Below are 24,022 nucleotides of genomic sequence, written 5' to 3'. Positions count from 1 at the left end.
CGTTTAGCCTGGATCTTAAATTCTGCCAGATCTGAGCAGATTCGACGAACTCTTAAAAATTGTGCAAACGGTAAACTTTCTCGTGTAGTCTGTGGATGATGACTTGTAAAATGTAGCAACGTGTTACGGTCTGTAGATTTTACATACAGAGACGTATTCAATACCCCTCGTTGTAGTCTAACTAAAACATCCAAAAAGTTTATTTGCGTGGTTGATTGTTGTTTAGTAAATCTGATATTATGATCTCTAGTATTCAACCAATTATAAAATTGATCTAGTTCATCTTGACTTCCTTTCCATGCGACAAAGATATCATCGATGTATCTATGCCAACTAATAACTTGTTGTGTCCAAGGGCAATGTTGTAACCATTGCTCTTCAAAGTCTATCATATATAGACAAGCTGTTCAAGGTTAAGTGATCATAAACATAACTTGAAACATTCGCGTCTAGACGCTCCTTTAGTTCAGCATTGTAAACAATATTCACATAACTTTGAAGACTTAAGATGTTTGATATTAGATTATATTCCACGTAATATCAGAGGAGGTGATCGCAATCGCCAATTAATACAAAAAGAGCAACGCTGGATTTATAAATTAAGATCTTTAATACCAGAAGGTTTAAATAACAGAGTAGAGTGGAAAGCGTTTCTTTAAGATATAATAAGAACGCGTCCCTTTAAATATTTGCCCGACTGAACAGGAAGTGCGGGAGGTCGTATAAATACTTCCGGTAGAACAGTGGTAATTACACAGGAGTGAGCTGCGGGTGTACTAAGGTACCACGGGGTTCAGTAAGAAATGTGAGTTTTTTGATATACTCTCTTTTCAAATGACAACTGATAGAACGTTTTATTTTGTTATATGCTTACAGGTGCGAAAAAGAACTTATTATAAATAGTAAGTCTGATTGTTAAGTACCAGATTCGCATAGCATGATGTCTGTTTTGGTGGCCCTTTACTAGGTGAAAACATCTCTGCACAAATACAGGGAGTCCCTGTAGCCAGCCCCTCAAAATGATACGTTTTAAAATGTTGAACACATTATTTATTTATTAGGATTTATTTACTGCCTTTTTGAAGGAATTCACTCAAAGCAGTATACAGTAAGAAAAATCAAACATGAGCAATAGACAATTACAGCAGTAAAAATATTCAAATAGCAGTACAAAGTATAGCATAGTATACTACTTACAATGTCAACACGATACCTAATAGAACATTTTAGCTGACAGTGAGTATAAGCAAAGATGGAACATAGGTAAGAGAGTAAGAAGAGTTCAAAAGTAAGGTGACTAATTTAAAGAAAGTTGCACATGAGATCAGAGAGATGGTTAACATATAGATTGGTAAGAGTAAGAGAAGTTAGAAAATAAAAGTGACTAATTTAAAGAAGGGCACATGAGGTCAGAGAGATGGTTAAATATTATCTCAATCACCACTCAATCTTTACTTCGGAAGTCTAGTTCAAATTTCACTGCTTACAAGTCTTTCTTCCTGACTTCAGTCATATAACGAGAGGAAAAGACTTCAGACCAGTGGTGTGCTGGTAAATGTTTAACAACAGGCTCTCTCCCCAGTCCACCTCTGTGCCCCCCCCCAAATTGCAGAGCTGGCTATAGCCGGGAGAGAGAGCCTGGGGGGGGGGGGGGGGGGGCAATGCATTACTCCAGGAAAAAAAATTAAATGATCCCAGGTTCCAATCTAATTCATGTTTAATGTGGGATAAAATGCCATAACTAAGTAAATAAACATAAACTTTTAATGTTGAGCACCTGATTCTCAAAGTGGACATATTCCAAACACTATAATGAAAATAAAATGATTTTTTTCTACCTTTGTTGTCTGGTGACTTTGTTTTTCTGATCATGCTGGCCCAGTACCTGATTCTGCTGCTATCTGTCCTCTTAACTCCGTTTCCAGGGCTTCCTTTCCATTTATTTCTTTACTTTCCGCCTTTCTTCTTCATTTCTTGCCCTACATCCGTAAGTAAAAGCTGGGTCCTCCACAGACTTGACTGTCCAGTGGATTCAGCTTCTGCCTATTTTCTTCATCCAGGTGCAGTTTTTCTCCTCTCTTCCTTTTCCCTCATCTCCTTCCTCACTCTTCCCTCCCCTCCATCCATGTCCAGCATTTCTTCTCTCCCTTCCCTCTCCTCCATCCACCCATGTCCAGCAATGCTCCTCTCCCCCTGCCCTCCCCTCCAGCCACCCATACCCAGCGGTTCTCTTCTCTCCCTGCCCCCCCTCCAGCCACCCATACCCAGCGATTCTCTTTGCTCCCCTGCCCCCCTCTCCAGCCACCCATATTCTCTCCCCTACCCCCTCCAGCCACCATGCCAGCGATTGTCCTCTCTCCCCTGCCTCCCTCCAGCTACCCATGCCAGCGATTGTCCTCTCTCCCCTGCCCCCCTCCAGCCACCCATACCCAGCGATTGTCCTCTCTCCCCTGCCCCCTCCAACCACCCATACCCAGCGATTGTCCTCTCTCCCCTGCCCCCCTCCAGCCACCCATACCCAGCGATTGCCCTCTCTCCCCTGCCCCCTCCAGCCACCCATGCCAGCGATTGTCCTCTCTCCCCTGCCCCCTCCAGCCACCCACACCCAGCGATTCTCTTCTCTCCCTGCCCCCCTCCAGCAACCCATATCCAGCGATTCTCTTTGCTCCCCTGCCCCCCTCTCCAGCCAAAACAAAAAAGGAGGTAAAAACCCTCACGAAACCGTGGGATATAAAACAAAAAGTGAGGAGAGTGGATGAGGATACCAACAATTGTATATTTATTCACTTAAAAATTAAAAAATTAAAAAATAACAATGTACATAAAAATACCATAACGCTCAATACCATTACTAGATATATTGTAGTGGGTATCGTGCTGCTCAGCGTTTACTATTGAAAATAGATTTTTCTTTATGTAAACATTCTGGTGAGCATCCTCACAAGTCTAAAAAACACATAAGTCAGTGGCAAACGTAGAAACAGGGCGAGGCAGACTAAGGGACCTGCTCCTTACGAAGCAATCTGCGAAACAGGAGCTCGCTGTTGGACGTTACCCATTGGTCCAAACCGCAGCACAGATAAGTGCCAGAGCGTTTTTGAGGATAATGATAAAAATAACCATACATAAAATGAAAATAATATATTAAGTAAGAAAGGCACATATTGTAAGAGAGGTTTTTTAGACTCGTGAGGATGCTTGCCAGTATGTTTACATAAAGAAAAATCTATTTTCAATAGTAAACGCTGAGCAGCACGATACCCACTACAATATATCTAGTAATGGTATCGAGCGTCTGAAGTCTTTTATCTCAGCAAGGGTAGGAGTGGAGAAACACCAGCTGCAGTATATGCAGCCCGTGACACTCCTTATGTGTGTAAGTGAGATTAGTACTCCAACCGATGAAAGCAAGACTTCCTCTGTGCACATCCGTATGCTGCACAAGCCAGCACGTTTGAAAATATAAGTGAGATTAAATAAAAATGCTACCAACAATAAAGAAGGACAATGAGGATGCAGCAGCTCATAAGTTTGCATGCTTTGTTCTGAGTGGTCTAGATGACGGCTGAGCGGGGAAGGGGAAACATAGTCTAACCTAATTGGCTTCAACGTTTTGACGTCATCCCCTCGCCTGTTATCTTCAACCTCCTTGAACTTCCTTGCCTCCGCTGCGTCCCCTGTTCCACGTGACTTCCTGTTTCTCCGGCAGGGGCGGAGTCTGGACGCGGCGGAGGGAAAGAAAGGGCGGGGCATCGGAGAAGGCAAGCTTGGGGGTTGGTCCTAGCAACCTGTATGGATTGATGCTGCCGCGCCTTTGCTGCCACCGAACACAACTTTGAAGGTAGGACGCAGACGTTTTGAAAATGAAGGTGAGATGGTGACCTACGGACTGGGAGGAAGGGTCATGCTGGCCTGAAGAGAGTGGAAGGTTGATGGAAAGATCACTTGGTTCCTGGATCCTCAGTCCCCGAATGCTTGTGATAAGGGGTGCTCAGCAGCATCTGAGCCTACGAGGGTAGTTAATTGTTTGTGTGTCATACGCCTAATGCGTGTAACTTGGTATCTCTGATGAGAGATATTGGGTGTTTGGATGGGATGAGGTAAGGGCCTGAACAGACGCATTTGGGATGACTTGTCACGTCCATTCATTTTCAACTGACGTCTTATTTTTATTAGCTATTTTTTTCCTAATTGTCCATTTCGTTCCCTGTAGGGTTTCTGTAACGCTGTTATTTGGAGCTATGTGCCCTAAATCCTTTTTTATAAATCACCGACATCTTATTTTTTACTAGCTATTATTTCTTTTCCAATTGCCAATTACTTCCCCTGTAATGTCTCTATAATGCTGTGATTTTGCTTTATCTGCCCTAAATCCTATTTTATAAAGTCAGATCTGAATTTAGGAGGTCTTACACTAAAGTGCATTAAGCAGTTAAGTGCAAACTAGCATGTTTTAACTGCTACCTGGTTTAGCAGAGTATGCTATTCTGGGCGTTAAATGTATTTTGTGTTGGGGAGGGAGCTAGGTGGGGTATGAATAGCATATTGTAGTTGCATGGGGTACATACCCTGTGCTGTCACTTGTGCACATTTTGCACCTCCACACATGAACATTTATCCACATTTACTGCAGAGGGCATGCTGGGTACGCCCCAGCAGTTACTGCTTTGCCTTTGCATTTACTGGAAAATGTAAGGTGTACTAGATGTAAACATGCTTAAGTAAAAGACCCCCTTAATTTGTCTGGCAAAGGTTTTTTTTTTTTTTTTTTTTTTAAATGCTGCCTATTACAGCCCTGAAGTGGTATAACAACAAATAGCAGCAAGTTAAGAACAGGAGACACATCAGGTGATATATAAATGTTGGCCAACATATGATGGCAGTATAAATGCTATTGTTTCTAGTCTGCTTAAGGAACTTTTGAGCCTTATCCAACATGGATATTTTTCTCATTCTGTAGGAATAATGCCCCTTTAATATGATTAATTCCAAGATGATTTGAATCATTTGCTGTGAAAATATAAGATACAGAGGATCAGATCTATCAATATTTTTCCCATAGTCCAAAAGGGAGAATTTTAATACTTGCTGCATTGATATGTACTTTCATTTTTAAGATTATCCTACGAAACGTACCCACCCATAATAATTACACATGATAATTTGTATCACATGTAGTCAACAACTCAATCCAAGGAACAAGAAAATACTCTACCATAAGGCATGATTAGGCCAACTGCCTTCAGAATCGACAATATCGTAATCACTGTTAGTTTTCAGAACTTGTCAGACTGAGAACCTTTGATCATGATGGCTTCCATGTGTTCTGGACTGATCTAACATCATCCATGCCAGACCAGAGGGATGCACCCAAGCTCCATCCAGAGGGTGTGGGAAGAATCAACAAGAGTTCTCAAGATTCCTACAACCAAGGTGTATCTTCTGTCAACCCACACAGCAAGATGCATAGACCGGAGAATTAAATCAAGGACGTGCTGTGGACGTAATCTACTTAGATTTCAGCAAAGCTTTTGACACGGTTCCCCACAGGAGGCTCTTGAATAAACTAGACGGGCTGAAGATAGGACCCGAAGTGGTGAACTGGATTAGGAACTGGTTGACGGGCAGACACCAGAGGGTGGTGGTAAATGAAGTTCACTCGGAGGAGGGAAAGGTGAGTATGAAGTGCCTCAGGGATCGGTGCTGGGGCCGATTCTATTCAATATATTTGTGAGTGACATTGCCGAAGGCTTACAAGGTAAAGTTTGCCTTTTTGCGGATGACACCAAGATTTGCAACAGAGTGGACATCCCGGAGGGAGTGGAAAGCATGAAAAAAGATCTGCGGAAGCTAGAAGAATGGTCTAACGTTTGGCAATTAAAATTCAATGCGAAGAAATGCAAAGTTATGCACTTAGGGAGTAGAAATCCACGGGAGACGTAAGTGTTAGGCAGTGAGAGTCTGATAGGTACGGATGGGGAGAGGGATCTTGGGGTGATAGTATCTGAGGACCTGAAGGCGACGAAACAGTGTGACAAGGCGGTGGCCGTAGCTAGAAGATTGCTAGGCTGTATAGAGAGAGGTGTGACCAGCAGAAGAAAAGAGGTTTTAATACCCCTGTATAAGACATTGGTGAGGCCCCACCTGGAGTATTGTGTTCAATTTTGGAGGCCGTATCTTGTGAAGGATGTTAAAAAAATGGAAGTGGTGCAAAGAAAAGCTACGAGAATGGTGTGGGATTTGCGTTGCAAGACGTATGAGGAGAGACTTGTTGACCTGAACATGTATACACTGGAGGAAAGGAGACACAGGGGTGATATGATACAGACGTTCAGATATTTGAACGGTATTAATCCGCAAATGAACCTTTTCCGGAGATGGGAAGGCGGTAGAACTAGAGGACATGAAATGAGATTGAAGGGGGGCAGACTCAAGAAAAATGTCAGGAAGTATTTTTCATGGAGAGAGTGGTGGATGCTTGGAATGCTCTCCTTCGGGAGGTAGTGAAGAGGAAAACGGTAACAGAATTCAGACATGCGTGGGATAAACATAAAGGAATCTTGCTCAGAAGGAAGGGATCCTCGGAAGCTTAGCCAGTGGTTGGGAGGTGGGGATAGTGCTGTTATACGGTCTTTGCCAGAGCCGGTGGTGGGAGGCGGGGATAGTGCTGGGCAGACTTATACGGTCTGTGCCAGAGCCGGTGGTGGGAGGCGAGGCGGGTGGTTGGGGGGCGGGGATAGTGCTGGGCAGACTTATACGGTCTGTGCCCTGAAAAAGACAGGTACAAATCAAGGTAAGGTATACACAAAAAATGGCACATGTGAGTTTATCTTGTTGGGCAGACTGGATGGACTGTGCAGGTCTTTTTCTGCCGTCATCTACTATGTTACTATGTAATGGAAGCAAGAGTGCTGCCTTGCCGTTATCCTCTGAAAATAGATTCTGACTTTACTTCTGTGCTTTCTTGAAGTACACTCGCCAGTCCTCTGGGATGTGCAAACTCTTCCTGGTGTGGTATGAAATGATTATCTCCTAGACTTCTTCTGATACCAGCGCCTTAGAGACCACTGAGCCTTATGGGGACACATCACTAGACCAAAAGATCTATCTGAAATTCAAGATCTGGGCACCTATAAATATCTCAGAAGTGACTACTGCTCCTGATCTGTTCTACTTCCCTCAACTTCCTTACTGTTTGATGTGGGGAAAGTGAAACATCACCCTAAGAAAGAGAATCATACTGGAAGCAGAGATACTCTTTTCCTTAAAAGTTAACATAGGGCACCAAAGAGACCAACTAGCAGCAAGAAGTATGGAACTGCTATTTTACAAGGCTGAAGAAGAAGGGAAGACGGAGCCCTGAGAACTAATTTCAACCACTGCTTGATCTTGCATGCTTGACTCCTGATGCAGAATGAAGCTAACCTGCTTATGTTTCTGAAAATTGGGCTCACGGAACGGTGCTGGGAATTAGATTTGTCAGAAGCCTAGGAGACTGTGTAGGTATTTGAGGTCTTCATCCAGTCTTACCTTTGGCCTCACAGAGTACATCTGTTTTTCTATTATCTAAAGCTATTTACATGCCCATGTTTACTCTGCATGGATCACTCCACCACAGACTATTTTTTTTCCTTCTCCAAGGACTCCCTAGAAGAAAATAAATTTGCAAGGGAGTTTCTATGGTTGTGTCCTTTGTAGCAAGGCAGAGTCACTCTGTGCCTTCTGTGAGAGTTGTGGGGTTTTGCCATCACCCCAGGCTCCTCTGGAGGTAAAACAAAATTGAATGACTCTCTCAAAGAGAAATAGTAACTCTTTCATAAACTGAACTCACAGACATATTTTTGATGGTAAAAATCTAAACTGGAGGTTTTTCCAAGACTGATGTCTGAAAGTAGTGCCTATTTTGCTAAAGAATTTAGCATGAAACAGCTGAGGTATTTTTCCTACAAAAATTATATATTTAATTTTGTAAATTGTAATATTTAATTGAATTAAAATAAAATTTGGTTGTTGGTACCTGCTAAATTCTTATTCCATCTTGTGTGGGTGGTTTTGACTGTAACTGGGGCCATGGTTAGCACAAGGGTTGAGCCTGAAGCTGATGCTGAGGGATCCTGGACAATGACTCTGACATATCTTGTGGTAATCCTTGGAGAGAACAAACTGGAATGTTGTTCTGAGCCATGTGGAGAATCACCTAAGAAGTTGTCTACCATTCTGCAGGGGGAGTCCCAAGAATGGGTTGACGCACAACTTTTTTCTGAGAGATCTGAAATGCATAGCTTGTCAAAGTGAGATGGATCCACAATATCTTTGGCTTACTAAACCTGCTTAATACAATAAAGGGAATGGGACTTGTATACTGCCTTTCTGTGGTTTTTCCAACTACATTCAAAGCTGTTTACATATTATATGCAGGTACTTATTTGTACCTGGGACAATGGAGGGTTAAGTGACTTGCCCAGAGTCACAAGGAGCTGCAGTGGGAATTGAACCCAGTTCCCCAGGATCAGAGTCCGCTGCACTAACCACTAGGCTACTTCTCCACTCCTCCAAGACTGCTTGCTTGGGTGAACAGTATATAAAATGTTTTGTGTTTCTTAAATATCATCTTCCCTGAAGCCTATATTGAGGGTGACACGAAGGATCAATTGGTGAGAAGACTCCAAGTTTTGCCCTAAAGGAACACAGCTGCCTGCAACAAGGAAGGGTACAACCCAACCAACCTTGACTACCTTTCCAAAGAAGGGAAGAAGCTGATTGTAGCCTCTGAAATAGCTCCAACTAGGACATAGGGGAATTGGGGGAGGGTAGAGAAGAGGCGTTGGATAAAGGTTATTAAGCACTTGGGGGGGGGGGGGGTCACGTGATGTTTTCTAGATGAGTGGATGTCCATCAACCCTGCTCCACTCCAGTCACACTGAAAGCCATGTAAAACATCTGCAAAATCTTATGCCAGGCTGGGGCAGAATACCTCTGAGGACTGCAGGACGCCCAGAAGTTTGGTTTGTGGTAGTTTCGGCTCCATCTGAGAGGGTGCTTCATGGTAAGCCAGCAAAGACTCTGCAGACAGGGAAGGACTGCGCACTGCATACGAGCTCCAAGATGGCAGGACAGACAGCAGCCTCAATGGTAAAGCTGCAGGAGGAAGCAATCCGGGAGCTAACTAAGCAACTCCCAGCTGTCCTGGATGATAGACTTTCATAAGACCATAAGAGTAGCCATACTGGGTCAGATCAATGGTCCATGTAGCCCAGTATTCTGTTTTCCAAGCAGTGGCCAACCAGGTCACAAGTACCTGGCAGAAACCCAAATCATGGCAATATTCCATACTACAAATCCTATGGCAAGCAGTTGCTTCCCATATCTGTCTCAATAGCAGACTATGGACTTTTTCTCCATGAATTTGTCCAAATCTTTTTTTAAACCCAGATACACTAACCGCTGTTACAACATCCTCCAGCAAAGAGTTCCAGAGCTTAACTATTTGTTGAGTGAAAAAAATATTTCCTTTTTGTTTTTAAAAGTATTTCCATGTAACTTCCCCTTCGTACTTTTGGAATGAGCAAAAAATCGATGTACTTCTACTCGTTCTATACTAAGGATTTTGTAGACCTCAATCATATCTCCCCCATCCGTCTCTTTTTTCCAAACTGAAGAGCCCTAACCTCTTTAGCCTTTCCTCATACCAGAGGAGTTCCATCCCCTTTATCATTTTGGTTGCTTTTGAACTTGTGCTAATTCCACTTTATCTTTTTTGAGATACGGCAACCAGAACTGTAGATGATATAAAAGAAAATCTGAGGAGGCAGGGTTTGCGACTACATTAGGCAGAAGAACGCATTTTGCGCCAGGAAGACCTCGTGGAAGTAGTGGAAACACGCCTCATTGAGACTGAGTCTCAATGCAAGATTTTGCTGCAGCGCGGTGAGGACCTGGAAAACGGGGGGGGGGGGGGGGGGGGGGGGGGGGCAGAGGATAGGGTGTTGGGAGGATGACATTTATTAAAAAATGTATATCCCACTTTAGCCAAAGCGGGTTAACAACAATACAAACAGAATTAAAATAAACATACAATCGAAAACAAAACAAAATATATCGTATCTATTCAGAAAACACTATCTGCGGGGCATAAATATTCTAAAATCTATAACATGCACATCTAAAACTATTTTTTAAATTGCAATCTTCTAACAAGCCTTAACAAAACAATGAATTCTTAGTAATTTCCTCAATTGTTGTATGCTAGCACAGCATCTTAAATAGGAAGACTATTCCACAAAAGGGGCGCTGCCACAGAAAATGTGCAATTTTAAGTCTCTGCATAATGATGTGCCGTAGTATTTGGACTACATAATTGCTTAGTAGATGCTGATCTCGGTGAACGTGATGAACATACATTTTCAAAATATGATTGAAATACCTGGGCACTTCAGCATAATTCCATTTATAAATCAGAAAAAAATTTTTATAATGTACCTTATACAACACTGGCAACCACTGTAATTACTTCAGTAGAGGATTAATATAATCCGTCTTCAAACTTCCAGCAATTAGCCTAGCAGCCACATTCTGGACAATTTGTAGAGCCTGAGTCTAGGCAGATGACGTTCCCAAATATAGGGGTCCTTTTACTAAGGTGCACTGAAAATGGCTTATGGTAGTGGAGGTGCAGGTTTGGGTGCATGCTGATCCATTTTTCAGCTTGTCTGTAAAAAAAAAAAAAAAAAAGGCCTTTTTATTATTTTTGCCGAAAATGGACATGTGGCAAAATCAAAATTGCCGCGTGTCCATTTTGGGTCTGCGACCTTACCAAGCCATTGAACTAGCGGTAAAGTCTCACGCGGTAACCTGACAGTAATGACCTACGCATATCAAATGCCACTTGGCACGCATTTGATAATTGCGTCCGAAAATAAAAATTATTTTTCGGCTGCTCGTATTGGACACGCGCAAAAAATGAAATTACCATAAGAACCACATGGTAGCCAGGTGGTAACTCCGTTTTGATGTGTGTTAGGCGCGCATAGATGCTTATTGTCCCGTCCCGGGCCCTTACCTGTGCTCCCTCGGGGGGGGGAGCGATGGTCGGCGGGGCTCGCGGTGCCTGGGGCGGTGGAGACGAGCCGCCGACAGGGCCGGCGCTGCCGCGGGTCGGCCCGAGGCCGGCGAACCGCTGGAGCGAACGCTGGCCTCGGAGAAGGGAGCACGCCGGCCAAGATGGCGTCGTCGTCGTCTCCCTGGCTCAGCACAGACCAGCGAGCAAGCTCCGCCTACTCGTGCCGGATTGGCGCATTACAGCTGAGACTCCGCCTGCAAGGTGGGCTGGCCAATCCAGGCGCTCCTGGCCTGCCAGGGCCGAGGGGATTGGTTCCTCTTCTAGAGAAGGGATGGACTGGCGGGAGATTTAAACTACGGAACGGGAAGGGTCCAGTGCTTCCGCTTCAGATGTCAGAAGCCGACACAGTGGATCTCAGACTGTAGCTCTTCAGAGACTGGGTCCATCTTCAGGGCTAGCCGTCCTTGCTAGCCACCTTCAGAGACTGTGTTCCTCTTCAGTGCTAGCCGTCCTTGCTAGCTGCCCTTCAGAGACTGAGTTGCTGACTACCAGCCAGGCCGGCCGTCACCCCTCGGTTCCAGCAGTCCTGCTGGCCGCCTGCAGCTGGGGGCTCAACCCTTGGTGAACGGCGGTCGTCGCGGGTGAAGATTCGGGGTGCGCGGCTGTCCTCTGAGGTCTTGCGGGGCCTCAGGGAACCTAAGGGCTCACCTATAGCAGAAACAGGACAGGAAGCGGCAGCCATGAGCTCGCCTACGCAGCCCGATCTACGGGACCTAGCCAAGGTACTTCAGCAACAGCAGGAGCAGTTGAACGCCCTATCAGGGGCGCTCCAAAACGTGTGCTCTCAACTGCCGCAGCGACTCCCCGTTCGGGAGGGTTCCGCGCGGGACCTCTGTTCCCTGAGCCGGCACGTTATGATGGGGCCCCCGGAGGGTGTCGGGGGTTCCTCAATCAGTGCAACTTGGCTTTCCGGATGCAACCGGAGGCATTTGCTTCAGACCAAAGCAAGGTGGGATTTATCATGGGCCTGTGCGAGGGGAAGGCCCTGGCATGGGTGTCACCGTTAAACGAACAACAGGACCCCATCTTGGACGAGTTGGCAGGACGGGCGGTCCCGGGGCAATTGGATGCACTGATTTCACTCTGTATACGAGTAGATACCCGATTCCAGGAGCGAGCTAGAGCCCGGGCGGAACGGCAAAAGTGGGCGCAGGGCGCCTCCCGGACCAGTAAAGGGCCGTCCCCCCGTCTTGGGAACCGGGACTCCAAGGGGAATGGGGAGGAACCGATGGTGATTGGCCGTCAACGGCTGGCTCCCTCAGATCGGAAGAAGCGCTTGTGGGACGGACTGTGCCTCTATTGCGGTGAGGCAGGGCATTTTGTCCGTACTTGTCCCGCTCGGGCGGGAAACGCTTTCCCCAAGGCACCTTGAGGGGAGGGGACTTGGGGCATTCCACTCCCCTACTGGCTTCCCTGATAGTACTGCCAGTAACACTACGTTGGCATGAGACCATGATCCAGACCCAGGCCCTGGTGGATTCTGGGTCGGGGGCAACTTCATTGGGCACGAACTTCTACGACAGATGGGCTGGCCCACGCTTCCTCGTCGACCGGCGTTGCAAGTCACCTCTATTCAGGGAACTACCTTACCGCAGCCGGTCACGGACGTCACCCCCTTTTTGGAACTTTAGGTAGGGGAGGGTCACCAGGAGGAGGTTCAATTCCTGGTGCTGTCCCGGACCATTCACCCAGTGGTCCTAGGGTTGCCCTGGCTACGGTGTCACAATCCCGTGATTGACTGGATCGGGGGAAGGATCCGGTCTTGGGGTGACGCCTGTCGGGAGACCTGCTGCAGAGGCCAGACCGGCGGCTGCCCCGCATTAACTATGGCGCCCGAGGGGGTCCGGGCGGATCTAGGCTCCCTGCCGGTGGCCTATCGGGACTTCATAGATGTATTCAGCCCCGTGGAGGCGGAGAGTCTACCGCCTCACCGCTCATTCGACTGTGCCATTAGATTGATGGCAGACACAATGCCACCCCGGGGCCGACTGTATACCTTGTCCCGGGGAGAGTCCAAGGTGATGCAAGAGTACATCCGGGAGAATCTGCAGAAAGGGTTCATCCGTCCCTCTACGTCCCCTGCCGGGGCCGGGTTCTTTTTTGTTACCAAGAAGGATGGCTCCTTGAGGCCCTGTATTGATTATCGAGGATTAAATGCCATCACTATAAAGGATCGGTTTCCTCTACCGCTTATTCCAGAACTCTTTGACAGGCTGCAGGGGGCCCAGATAATTACTAAGTTGGATCTGCGGGGGGCCTACAATCTGGTTCGGATCCGGCGGGGGGACGAGTGGAAGACTGCATTTAATACTCACGAGGGACATTTTGAGTATCGGGTGATGCCGTTTGTACTATGCAACGCCCCCGCGGTGTTCCAGCGGTTCATCAATTTTGTGCTCGAGGATTTGTTGAACTCCACGGTGATAGTGTACCTGGACGACATCCTGATCTACTCCAGAGACCGCGCCGAACATGTGGGACATGTTCGTGCGGTGCTGCAACGGTTACGGCGGTTTCGCCTGTTCGCCAAGCTCAGTAAGTGCGCTTTTCATCAGTGGTCTCTGCCATTTTTGGGACATATTCTCTTACCCGAGGGGTTGCGGATGGAGCCTGACAAGCTCCGCACTATTCGGGAGTGGCCACAAACGCTGGGATTGAAAGCGCTACAGCGTTTTTTGGGATTCGCGAACTATTATCGCCAGTTTATTCCTCAGTATTCACAACTGACGGCGCCATTGACGGCGCTCACTAGGAAAAACGCGAATGTCCGGGATTGGCCATCAGAGGCGCAAGTGGCTTTCCGCCAGGTAAAGGAGGCGTTCAACTCAGCGTCCATCTTATCAGCCCCGGATCAAGAGAAACCCTTTATTGTGGAAGTGGACGCGTCCGCTTTGGGAGCCGGGGCGGTCCTCTCTCAGGTGAATCCCAAGGGCCGGCGCCAACCTTGCTCTTTCTTCTCTCGTAGATTCTCCGCAGCGGAACGTAATTATACAGTAGGGGATAGAGAGCTCTTAGCATTAAAATTAGCCCTGCAGGAATGGAGGCATCTGCTGGAGGGAGCTGAACACCGGTTCACGGTGATCACTGATCACAAGAATCTACTGTATCTTCAAGAGGCACAACGGCTCAATCCCCGACAGGCCCGTTGGTCATTGTTTTTTGCTAGATTTCATTTTCAACTGGTCTTCCGGGCTGCTGCTCAGAATACCCCTCCGGACTCTCTCTCCAGAGCATTTGAGGTTCCAGAGGAGACAAGGGAGATCCATTTCATGTTGGATCCGGCATGCCTCAGCGCGGCCGTGGGGGAAGTCGCTGCTACGAAGGAAGTAGTGCCGGCCGCCGATCGAGCGAAGGTAATGCAATGGGGGCATTCGTCCAGATGGGCCGGGTATCAAAAGACTCTTCGTCTCATTGCCAGACAGTATCGATGGCCTCAGATGAGGCGAGACATTCTTCAATTCGTCACCACCTGTCCGGTGTGCGCCCGGACTAAACCAGTAATCGGGACCCCCATGGGGAAGTTACAACCGCTGTCTGTACCGACAGTCCCCTAGACAGAGCTATCCATGGATTTTATCACCGACCTCCCCAGCTCCCGGGGACACACGGTGATTTGGGTGGTAATTGACCGTTTTTCCAGGATGGCCCATTTTGTTCCCTTGCCGGGACTTCCTTCGGCGGTCTCCTTAGCCCAACTCTTCATTCAACATATTTTTCGACTGCATGGGCTGCCTCTGCGGATTATTAGTGACCGAGGACCCCAATTCACCTCACGTTTCTGGAGGGCCTTATGTACAGCTTTGGGGGTAAAGACCCATTTTTCATCAGCGTACCATCCTCAAACCAATGGCATGGTCGAAAGGACAAACCAAACATTAAAGGGGTTCTTGCGAGCATTTGTCAACAAGCGTCAAGATAACTGGGTCTCCCTGCTCTCTTGGGCCGAGTTTGCATATAACCACAGCGTCCACTCGGCCTCGGGAGACTCTCCGTTCTTCTTGGTATATGGACGACATCCTCGGCTTCCAGCACCTTTCCCGTCTGGATCTCTGACCCCCATGGTTAATGTAACTCTGGCAGATCTGCAAAGAGTCTGGGAGATGGCCCGAGAACAATTGCAGAGAGCGGCTGCCAAATACAAGATCTTCGCAGATCGTCGCCGGCGAACCGCTCCAGTCTTACAACCAGGGCAGAAGGTATGGCTAAGCACGAAATACCTCCGACTCCGGGTGCCCTCTCTGAAATTGGGACCTCGGTATATTGGACCATTTGCAATCCAATCGCGAATTGGAGCTGTGACATATCGGTTGCGGTTACCTAGTACCCTGCGGGTGCATAACGCCTTCCATATTTCCCTATTGAAAAGTTTTCGAGGATCTCGATGGCACCCCCAACGGCAGGAGGCCGAAGCTCTAGAAGCGGATCCCGATCCGGAGTATGAGGTGGAGGATGTTCTGGATTCAAAGAAGCGACGGGGAAGGCTATATTATTTATTGTCCTGGAAGAATTTTGGTCCCGAAGACAACTCCTGGGAGCCCGCGGTGAATGTACATGCGCCAGAGTTGATCAAAGCCTTCCACGCCCGGTCTCCTTCCAAACCCGGGCCCGGGGAAAAGGGGGCATCCGGGGAGGATACTGTCCCGTCCCGGGCCCTTACCTGTGCTCCCTCGGGGGGGAGCGATGGTCGGCGGGGCTCGCAGTGCCCGGGGCGGTGGAGACGAGCCGCCGACGGGGCCGGCGCTGCCGCGGCCTTGGAGAAGGGAGCACGCCGGCCAAGATGGCGGCGTCGTCTCCCTGGCTCAGCGCAGACCAGCGAGCAAGCTCCGCCTACTCGCGCTGGATTGGCGCATTACAGCTGAGACTCCGCCTGCAAGGTGGGCTGGCCAATCCAGGCGCTCCTGGCCTGCCAGGGCCGAGGGGATTGGTTCCTCTTCTAGAGAAGGGATGGACTGGCGGGAGATTTAAACTACGGAACGGGAAGGGTCCAGTGCTTCCGCTTCAGATGTCAGAAGCCGACACAGTGGATCTCGGAGTGTAGCTCTTCAGAGACTGGGTCCATCTTCAGGGCTAGCCGTCCTTGCTAGCCACCTTCAGAGACTGGGTCCATCTTCAGGGCTAGCCGTCCTTGCTAGCCACCTGCAGAGACTGGGTCCATCTTCAGGGCTAGCCGTCCTTGCTAGCCACCTTCAGAGACTGGGTCCATCTTCAGGGCTAGCCGTCCTTGCTAGCCACCTTCAGAGACTGTGTTCCTCTTCAGTGCTAGCCGTCCTTGCTAGCTGCCCTTCAGAGACTGAGTTGCTGACTACCAGCCAGGCCGGCCGTCACCCTGCGGTTCCAGCAGTCCTGCTGGCCGCCTGCAGTTGGGGGCTCCACCCTTGGTGAACGGCGGTCGCCGCGGGTGAAGATTCGGGGTGCGCGGCTGTCCTCTGAGGTCTTGCGGGGCCTCAGGGAACCTAAGGGCTCACCTATAGCAGAAACAGGACACTTATGCAGTTTAGTAAAAGGGCCTCATAAAGAGTTATAATAATTGATTCTAGTAAGGGCCAGGCTCTGCAAGACTATCCGAAAGTCATCTGCAGGAAACATGTTCTTCAATTTATTCAAAAGGTGAATCAAGTGTAAGGCTGTGGTAGGTTCTTTTCGCCACTCATTTTTTGATTGTCTAGCCCTGCCCACTTTACAGTCTCAGACTCTTAAGGTCACTGAGAACACTATACAGAGCTCCTTTAATTGGTCCTATGCAGTGCTGTTATTGTGTAGTGGTGTCCTATCAAACCTAGTGCGACTATAATTCCTAAAACACCAACGGTGCACTTCTAAAGGAAATGCCACTATCGGGATATTTAGCAGAGATTATCTTACTGTCCGCATCTGAGAGCGTTGGAGCCACGGATACTGCCCGAGTCTGAGGCACCTGCCTCTGATGGGGACATGGGGAGAGAGATAGGGAGTCTGTTTTGGTTTGGTTTGTTCTGTTTGCCTGGTTTTTTGTTTGTTGTTACTTTTGGAAGGGGAGGGGGTACAGTTTCTGCACTGCATCATTTCTTCTTTGTGGTGATGAGCGTTACCCATGTTGTAGCTATGTTTCTTTGCTTATGTGATTTGTGTTCATACTGCTCTTTCTTGGGATGATTGTTACAAGTTGTGCCACTGCTCTGAACCAATAAAGATTGTTTTAAAAAATGAAACAAACATTAAGCACATAGACAGTGATGTGAAAATTCCCTCTCCCCTTATTTCTCCCACCATTACAAACACGTTACACTAAATGGCTTCTGATCTGTTTTTCTAATATTACATTTTATTTAAAGATCAGAAACCATTCTGTGTGACCTATATTGTAATAGGAGAAAATAAATAGGTAGAAGTCAGTGTGCTCAGAATGGAAATACAGTGCACGTCAGATAAGCGCATGCTCTGTTTAACTGCATGCCATACTTCAGTCCCGTTTTTGGCGCCATCAATTTCTATGGGGACAAACTTCAGTTTAACGTACCACTGATCAAGTGCAAGATTCGCTTATATGCATGGTTTAAGACCGCTCCTCTGCAGGAAAGACTCCGCATAAGTGCACGCATGGAATATGGAAGCCGATTGGCACGTGACTAAGGGGCGGTAAATTTGAAATCTCGTTGGTTAACTGCCACAGGCAGAATAAGCGAAAGAATGTTGTTAGAGTGTACACTGGAGTCGTCATCGCACAACTGTAAGACTTTAACACTGGCTTAACGAATAGAAGTTCTTAAAAAAATTAGAAAACAAAAGTCAAGCATCTGTTGCTTAAGAATATGGTGTCAATCCCAGTCAAATTTCACGTATCTTGAAGCAGAAAGATCAGCTTCTGGAAGACTGGCAAAACAATACAAATCCACACAGGAAACAAACGGGCAGGAAAAGCTGAGGATTTAGAAGATGCTCTTTTTCGGTGGTTTTCTCAAGTCAGGAGCAGACAGTTTCCTATCAGTGGTACACTGCTTATGGAGAAAGCTAATCAGCTAGCTGAAAGTCTTGTACTAACTGAATTCAAAGCCACTGTCGGATGGTTGGAAAGATGGAAGGAGAGGAACAACATAAAATTCAAGAAACAGAACGGTGAAAAACAAGATGCTGATGATTTTGGTGCTGAAAATTGGGTTGTTTCAGTTCTTCCTACCATCTTGAACGAGTTTGCACCTCGTGACATTTTCAGTGCTGACGAAAACGGTCTCTACTGGCGAGTGATTCCTGATAGAACACTTGCATTCAAACAAGCCGAAACTACAGGAAGTAAAACGTCGAAGGACCGACTGACGAACCTCCTTTGCTGCAATATGGATGGGAGTGAGAAGTTGGAACCACTTATCATTGGAAAGAGCAAACAGCCCCGTTGCTTCAAGAATGTTAAGCGACTTCCTGTGTCATACGAGGCTAATGCAAATTCATGGATGACTGGGGAAATTTGGAAGCAGTGGCTAAAGAAGTTAGACACAAGAATGTGGGCACAGAAGCATCAGATTTTGTTGCTTTGTGATAATTGTGCTGCACACAGTGATGATGTCAGGCTGTCTAACGCCGAGGTGGTCTTCCTGTCACCAAACACTACTCTCTGATCCATCCTATGGGTCAGGGCATAATAGCCAATTTCAAACAACATTATCGGGCTCTTGTGCTACGTCGTCTGATGAGCGTTATGGATGACCAGACTGGCAAGGATAAACGTGGTTGAACTGGCTCGTAATCTATCGCTGTTGGATTCCCTGCATATGCAGAAAGAAGCCTGGAATCATGTTACACAGGCAACCATTGTGAACTGCTACAAGCGGGCAAGCTTTGTTAAGGATGTGGAGAGGGAAGAAACAGATGCAGCTGTTGCAAACGCGTCAGATGAACAGGCTATTGACATCCCAGCCGGTGTTACTGAAGAGGAGTTTCATCACTATGTAGCATGATTAAGATCTACAAACAGCTGACGAAAGCACTGATGTCGAGAAATGCGCCTACATGCAGGCAATGGCTGATGAAACAGGTGATGAAATGTTGAATTTCGTCAGCATGTGCCTCGCTGTTCAATCTCCTGTCACTTTTGCAAGAGCGCTGGAGAGTGGTATTATCTGGAGGCCACTGGATGTCAGTGCTATGACAGTTTTTACCGTCTGTCAGGCGTAGTCTATGGAACTCACAGACACAAGAGTGTACAGAGTTCTATGACTGATTACTTCAAGTAAGCCTAACATCAGTTAATGGAGATTGTATAATGTCAGTTAATGGAGACTGTATACTGTACATATAATAAGCAGTACTGTACATATGTTTATCAGATGTCAAGCTTCTTTGGGTCAGAACAGTTAAGTGCATGCTCCGGTTAACTGCATGTATTTCTTTGATCCCAGGCCCTTGCACTTAAGCGGATTGCACTGTACATGCATGCATTTACTGGCATATAGGATGGGCAGTTACATAAAAACCTATTTTCATAGGTAAATCACAGTGGGGTCCTTTTTAATAAGCTGCATCGGGCATTAATGTGTTCAGGGGGCATTCCAGCAATAATCCGTTAGCACAGCTGCTTTACCGGATGCTAACTGGTTAGGGCAGGATTACTGTGGGAGCCCTTACCACCTACAAAATGGGTGGCGGTAAGTGTTCATGTGTTAATTTTTTTTAATGGCTGTGCACTAATGACAACATTTAACGCATGGCCATTAATACAAAAAATGGAAAATTGGCCCTTTTTACTGCTGCAGAAAAATAGCCTTAGCGCACAGGAAAAACCCACATAATGGCACACTAATGCCACTTTTTGCCACACCGTAGTAAAAGGGCCTCTGTATTTGGTGCAGTTACAGCCTTGAAAATCTAGTAGTACCTCTAGCCCTTGAAGTCAGATGAAGGAAGAATGTGGAGGAGAGAAAGCTGATTAAAATTGTAGGTTTTATTGGTCCTTAAGAATAAATTGACTGCAGGAAAATCCGTTGGTCACAAGTTTGAATTTTGGTGGTAAATAAAGCAATGAATTTCTGCCTCATTTCCCACCAGAATTTTATCAATAGAAATCAAACAAAATAAAACATGGAAAAGAAAATAAGATGATACCTTTTTTATTGGACATAACTTAATACATTTCTTGATTAGCTTTCGAAGGTTGCCCTTCTTCGTCAGATCGGAAATAAGCAAATGTGCTAGCTGACAGTGTATATAAGTGAAAACATTCAAGCATTACTATGATAGTCTGACAGGGTGGGAGGATGGGGGTGGGTCAGAGGTATGCATGGGGACATCAAAGCATATCATTGATATTCTAACAGGATGGGTGTGGGTAGGTGAGGGGAGGGTGATCAACAGAGACATACAGTTTTATGGTTTATAATGGGCTAGGAACCCCAGGTCCTTGTTAAGTCCTTTCACCCAACAGAAAGGACTTAACAAGGACCTGGGTTCCTAGCCCATTATAAACCATAAAACTGTATGTCTCTGTTGATCACCCTCCCCTCACCTACCCACACCCATCCTGTTAGAATATCAATGATATGCTTTGATGTCCCCATGCATACCTCTGACCCACCCCCATCCTCCCACCCTGTCAGACTATCATAGTAATGCTTGAATGTTTTCACTTATATACACTGTCAGCTAGCACATTTGCTTATTTCCGATCTGACGAAGAAGGGCAACCTTCGAAAGCTAATCAAGAAATGTATTAAGTTATGTCCAATAAAAAAGGTATCATCTTATTTTCTTTTCCATGTTTTATTTTGTTTGATTTCTATTGATAACCTTAAGAGTGGACTAACACGGCTACCACACTCCTCCACCAGAATTTGAAATTCTGACCAATGGACTTTCCTGCCTCAATTTCTCACTGAAATCTCCTGCCGTCCTGAGGAAATCACTCGCTTCAAACCTAAACTAATCATGTTTGAGAACCCACTACATAAAGACAAACTGCAGACATCACAGCATACCCTGAAGAAAGTCACAGCATGATGGCTGATGTTGGTAAAGGCTACCTTGATAATCCCACGTGTAACACAAGTTCTCAAGCCAAGCAATTTCTATATTAACTCCGCAGTCTGTTTTGTCTGCATGTCTAGTCTGTCTGTCTTGAGTACACTGAACATTCCCCTTTTCCTTGGAGCTCCCCTTCTATATGTCTCTATAGGGCTGGCTGTACATGTGGTGGTGCTATACATTTGAGGATGCTAATAATTATTTGTTTGATTTTAGGTGATGGCGTGAACTAGCTGCTTGGAAGCTAAAAGATCAACAACAGAACCTTCCACATTGTCCACATTTTTATGATGTTTTTATGCACACTCTTTGTAAACTTGTTGTAAGAATTCTGTTAGTATTTTCTGAAAATAATATTAGATAAGTTGAATGAAGATATGAAATCATGAAGAATACAGTCAGTGTTAACAAGATGTGAAGTTGTTGGTGGGAGACACAATGAAAGTGTACAAGTCTAAAAGCCAAATGGGTAATTTTTTCTAGAGATCCATTTCTTACATGCACTTGGTGTGTTCTGGCAATCAAATGGACATACTGAAATCCTATTTCTTTGGAAACAGAATCTCAAGCCAGAAGTTCAGAATGGCCTTTGGATGTTTCTTGCTTCTTGCCTTTTGACTGAGCTGGCTCCCTAGGTGTCTGTATGTATGGCTTCATCAGGTGCCATCACAACCGTTCTCCAGTGAGCATGTTGTAACAGAGGTCTCTTCTCTTCTGATATGGCCCTGATCACACTAACATCTGGTCACATTTGACCAATTGCCATGGAATCAACGAGGGACATGTTATAGCAAAGAATCCTTGTAACTGGCAGAGCAATGAATGGACGTGTGCCACTAGCTGAAAAGGCCATGTCTGAAAGCTATGCCAGACTCCGTTACAGAGATACATCCCTGTTTATCTGGCAACAACAGCAACAGAAGCTGGAAACTTTGCCTACTGGTTCTTATTTAAGTAGGAGCCAGAGTATGTGGTACTCACAGTATGGAAACCAGACCATATTAGTACGGGACAAAAACAAACTGGATGTTCCAAGAGATACTGGGCAGTCAAAGTTCTGCATTATAATGTAATGAGTGGGGAGCTGGTGCTGCTATTTGTAATTTGCTTTCGCAAAGAGCTATATTGAACATTGCCCACAATGTCATGTGACTCTTTTCCACTGTGTATTTCTCCGTTAAATCTAAATGAGAGCAAACGCTCATCGAATAGAACCCTAATATTTATTTATGGTTTCTGTTAGTGCTTGTGCTGTTTATTATATATATATTTATATTATGTGTTTTTGCAAATTGTCTTAGTAATTGTTGGACAGTAGATGAGATTATACAGATGTATCAGTATTCCAAAGGGGCAGAGTGTTTGCATGTATATGAATCATAGCCCAAGACAAAAGGTTTAAGAATAGGAAGCCTACTTACTGCATCTGTTACGCTATTTCCATGCAAATGTCAGGTGAATACTAAATCGAATGGCTTAGTTCTAATATAAAATTCTGTTTTTATTTGGAGAAAGGAGGCAATAATCTCTATGATCCAGTTTTCTAAATATTGCCAAAGTTGAATTGGGGAACTAGGAATAGATACTGTTGGATATGTTGGTAGTCTCGTTGTACAGACACATGCCCTTTTTAGGCTTAAACTAAAAATGAATGTAGGATTGTATATTCCTAGTACTATGTTGCTTCTATTTCTTCCACATATGTTCAGAATAGTGTAAGATTTTTGGTATGCCATTAAGTATTAAGAGCCAATTTTGCTGCAGTATTGTATAAAGTGAAAGCATACATAACCAAGAGTAATGGTAAGACAGACCATGCTTGTGAACAGGGTACCACTTAAGGACCAAAGCCTATGGCTACCCTAGAACGCCAGTGTCTGCCCAGGTATGGCATTCATTGCATTGTGTTCCTGAATATAATCATGGGTTAGAGCTCCCAGCAGAGTAGACTCGCCCAGCCTAACTTAATGTCCACATTGATCCTGCTGTTGATGGTTTGGGCTCAAATTTAATATTTTTTTCAGCAGCTGCTCAAATGGCTTGAGCTGGGTTGCTGGATTATACTCTGTCATATGCAGTTGGTCATATCTTGGACCTAGTTTTGGTACCAACTTGTACTAAATCTAGAGTTATGGGTACTTTTTTTTCATTAAGTCAGGTCCCTGGTGATTATGTCCTCTCAATGGATCAAACAAACCCAACAGCTAACAATTAAACAACACATCCAGACAAAGACATCAAGCGGGTACATAACAATGATCAAGCATAACAGAATAAGAAGCAAAAACATCTTACAGCAAAAACCTTGGTAACACATGATCCCTTTTTCTGTTTTATGAAAAAACCTCCCACCACCCTAGGTATGTATAGTTCTTAATAAACAATGCTTTTCCTATATAATAATTCTCACCTCCAACGTTCTAATGTGCCTGGTACCGTGGCTCCCTCGGAGGTGGTCTGCTAGGCAGTTTAAAATGCACTGACGTTAGTGATGTCACTGACAGCTGATTCCAAGGCAAGGGGAGGAGTAGGGAAACACGCAGGGAAGAGGGAGGTGGGGAGGGGGTCCTGAGACCAGATGGGTGGCTGCAGGGGAGGGCAGGGGAGACAGAAGGGACGCTGCAGCGGGGGCAGGGGGAGAGGAGGGGCACTGGACATGGGTGGCTGCAGGGGGGGCAGGGGAGAGAGGTGGGTCGCTGGCCATGGGTGGCTGCAGGGGGGGGCAGAGGAGAGAGGTGGATCGCTGGACATGGGTGCCTACAGGGGGGGCAAGGGGAAAGGAGAGGAGGGTCATTGGACATGGGTGGCTGCAGGGGGGCAGGGGAGAGGAGGGTTGCTGGACATGGATGGCTGCAGGGGGAGAGGAGAGTCGCTGGACATGGGTGGCTGCAGGGCGAGCAGGGGAGAGAGGAGGGC

The 24,022-nt window shown here is 46.2% G+C and overlaps 1 protein-coding gene across 3 annotated transcripts; it reads left to right on the top strand.

The window, feature by feature from the left end:
* The first annotated feature begins 3,730 nt into the window (after window positions 1-3,730).
* Window positions 3,731-23,450, top strand: BRD3OS (BRD3 opposite strand). Of its 3 annotated transcripts, none has more exons than XM_030207694.1 (2): window positions 3,731-3,841; window positions 21,323-23,450. In XM_030207694.1, exon 2 carries the CDS (start codon window positions 21,925-21,927, stop codon window positions 22,177-22,179), a length of 255 nt encoding a protein of 84 aa, XP_030063554.1. In that variant the 5' UTR covers window positions 3,731-3,841; window positions 21,323-21,924; the 3' UTR covers window positions 22,180-23,450. The 3 variants fall into 3 exon arrangements, with proteins under 3 accessions (XP_030063554.1, XP_030063553.1, XP_030063555.1); XM_030207693.1 differs by having other exon boundaries at window positions 3,731-3,869; XM_030207695.1 differs by lacking the exon at window positions 3,731-3,841 and adding an exon at window positions 3,878-4,015.
* The last annotated feature ends 572 nt before the right edge of the window (window positions 23,451-24,022 follow it).

This window comes from Microcaecilia unicolor, chromosome 6 (genome assembly GCF_901765095.1).
Source record: "Microcaecilia unicolor chromosome 6, aMicUni1.1, whole genome shotgun sequence".
Lineage (NCBI taxonomy): Eukaryota > Metazoa > Chordata > Amphibia > Gymnophiona > Siphonopidae > Microcaecilia > Microcaecilia unicolor.
The sequence above is the reverse complement of the archived record's forward strand: the minus strand, read 5'-3'. Positions and strand labels throughout refer to the sequence as shown.

Bases quoted from the DNA above. Each gene is read 5' to 3' on its own strand.
- BRD3OS (XM_030207694.1), top strand. From the start codon at position 21,925: ATGAATGGACGTGTGCCACTAGCTGAAAAGGCCATGTCTGAAAGCTAT.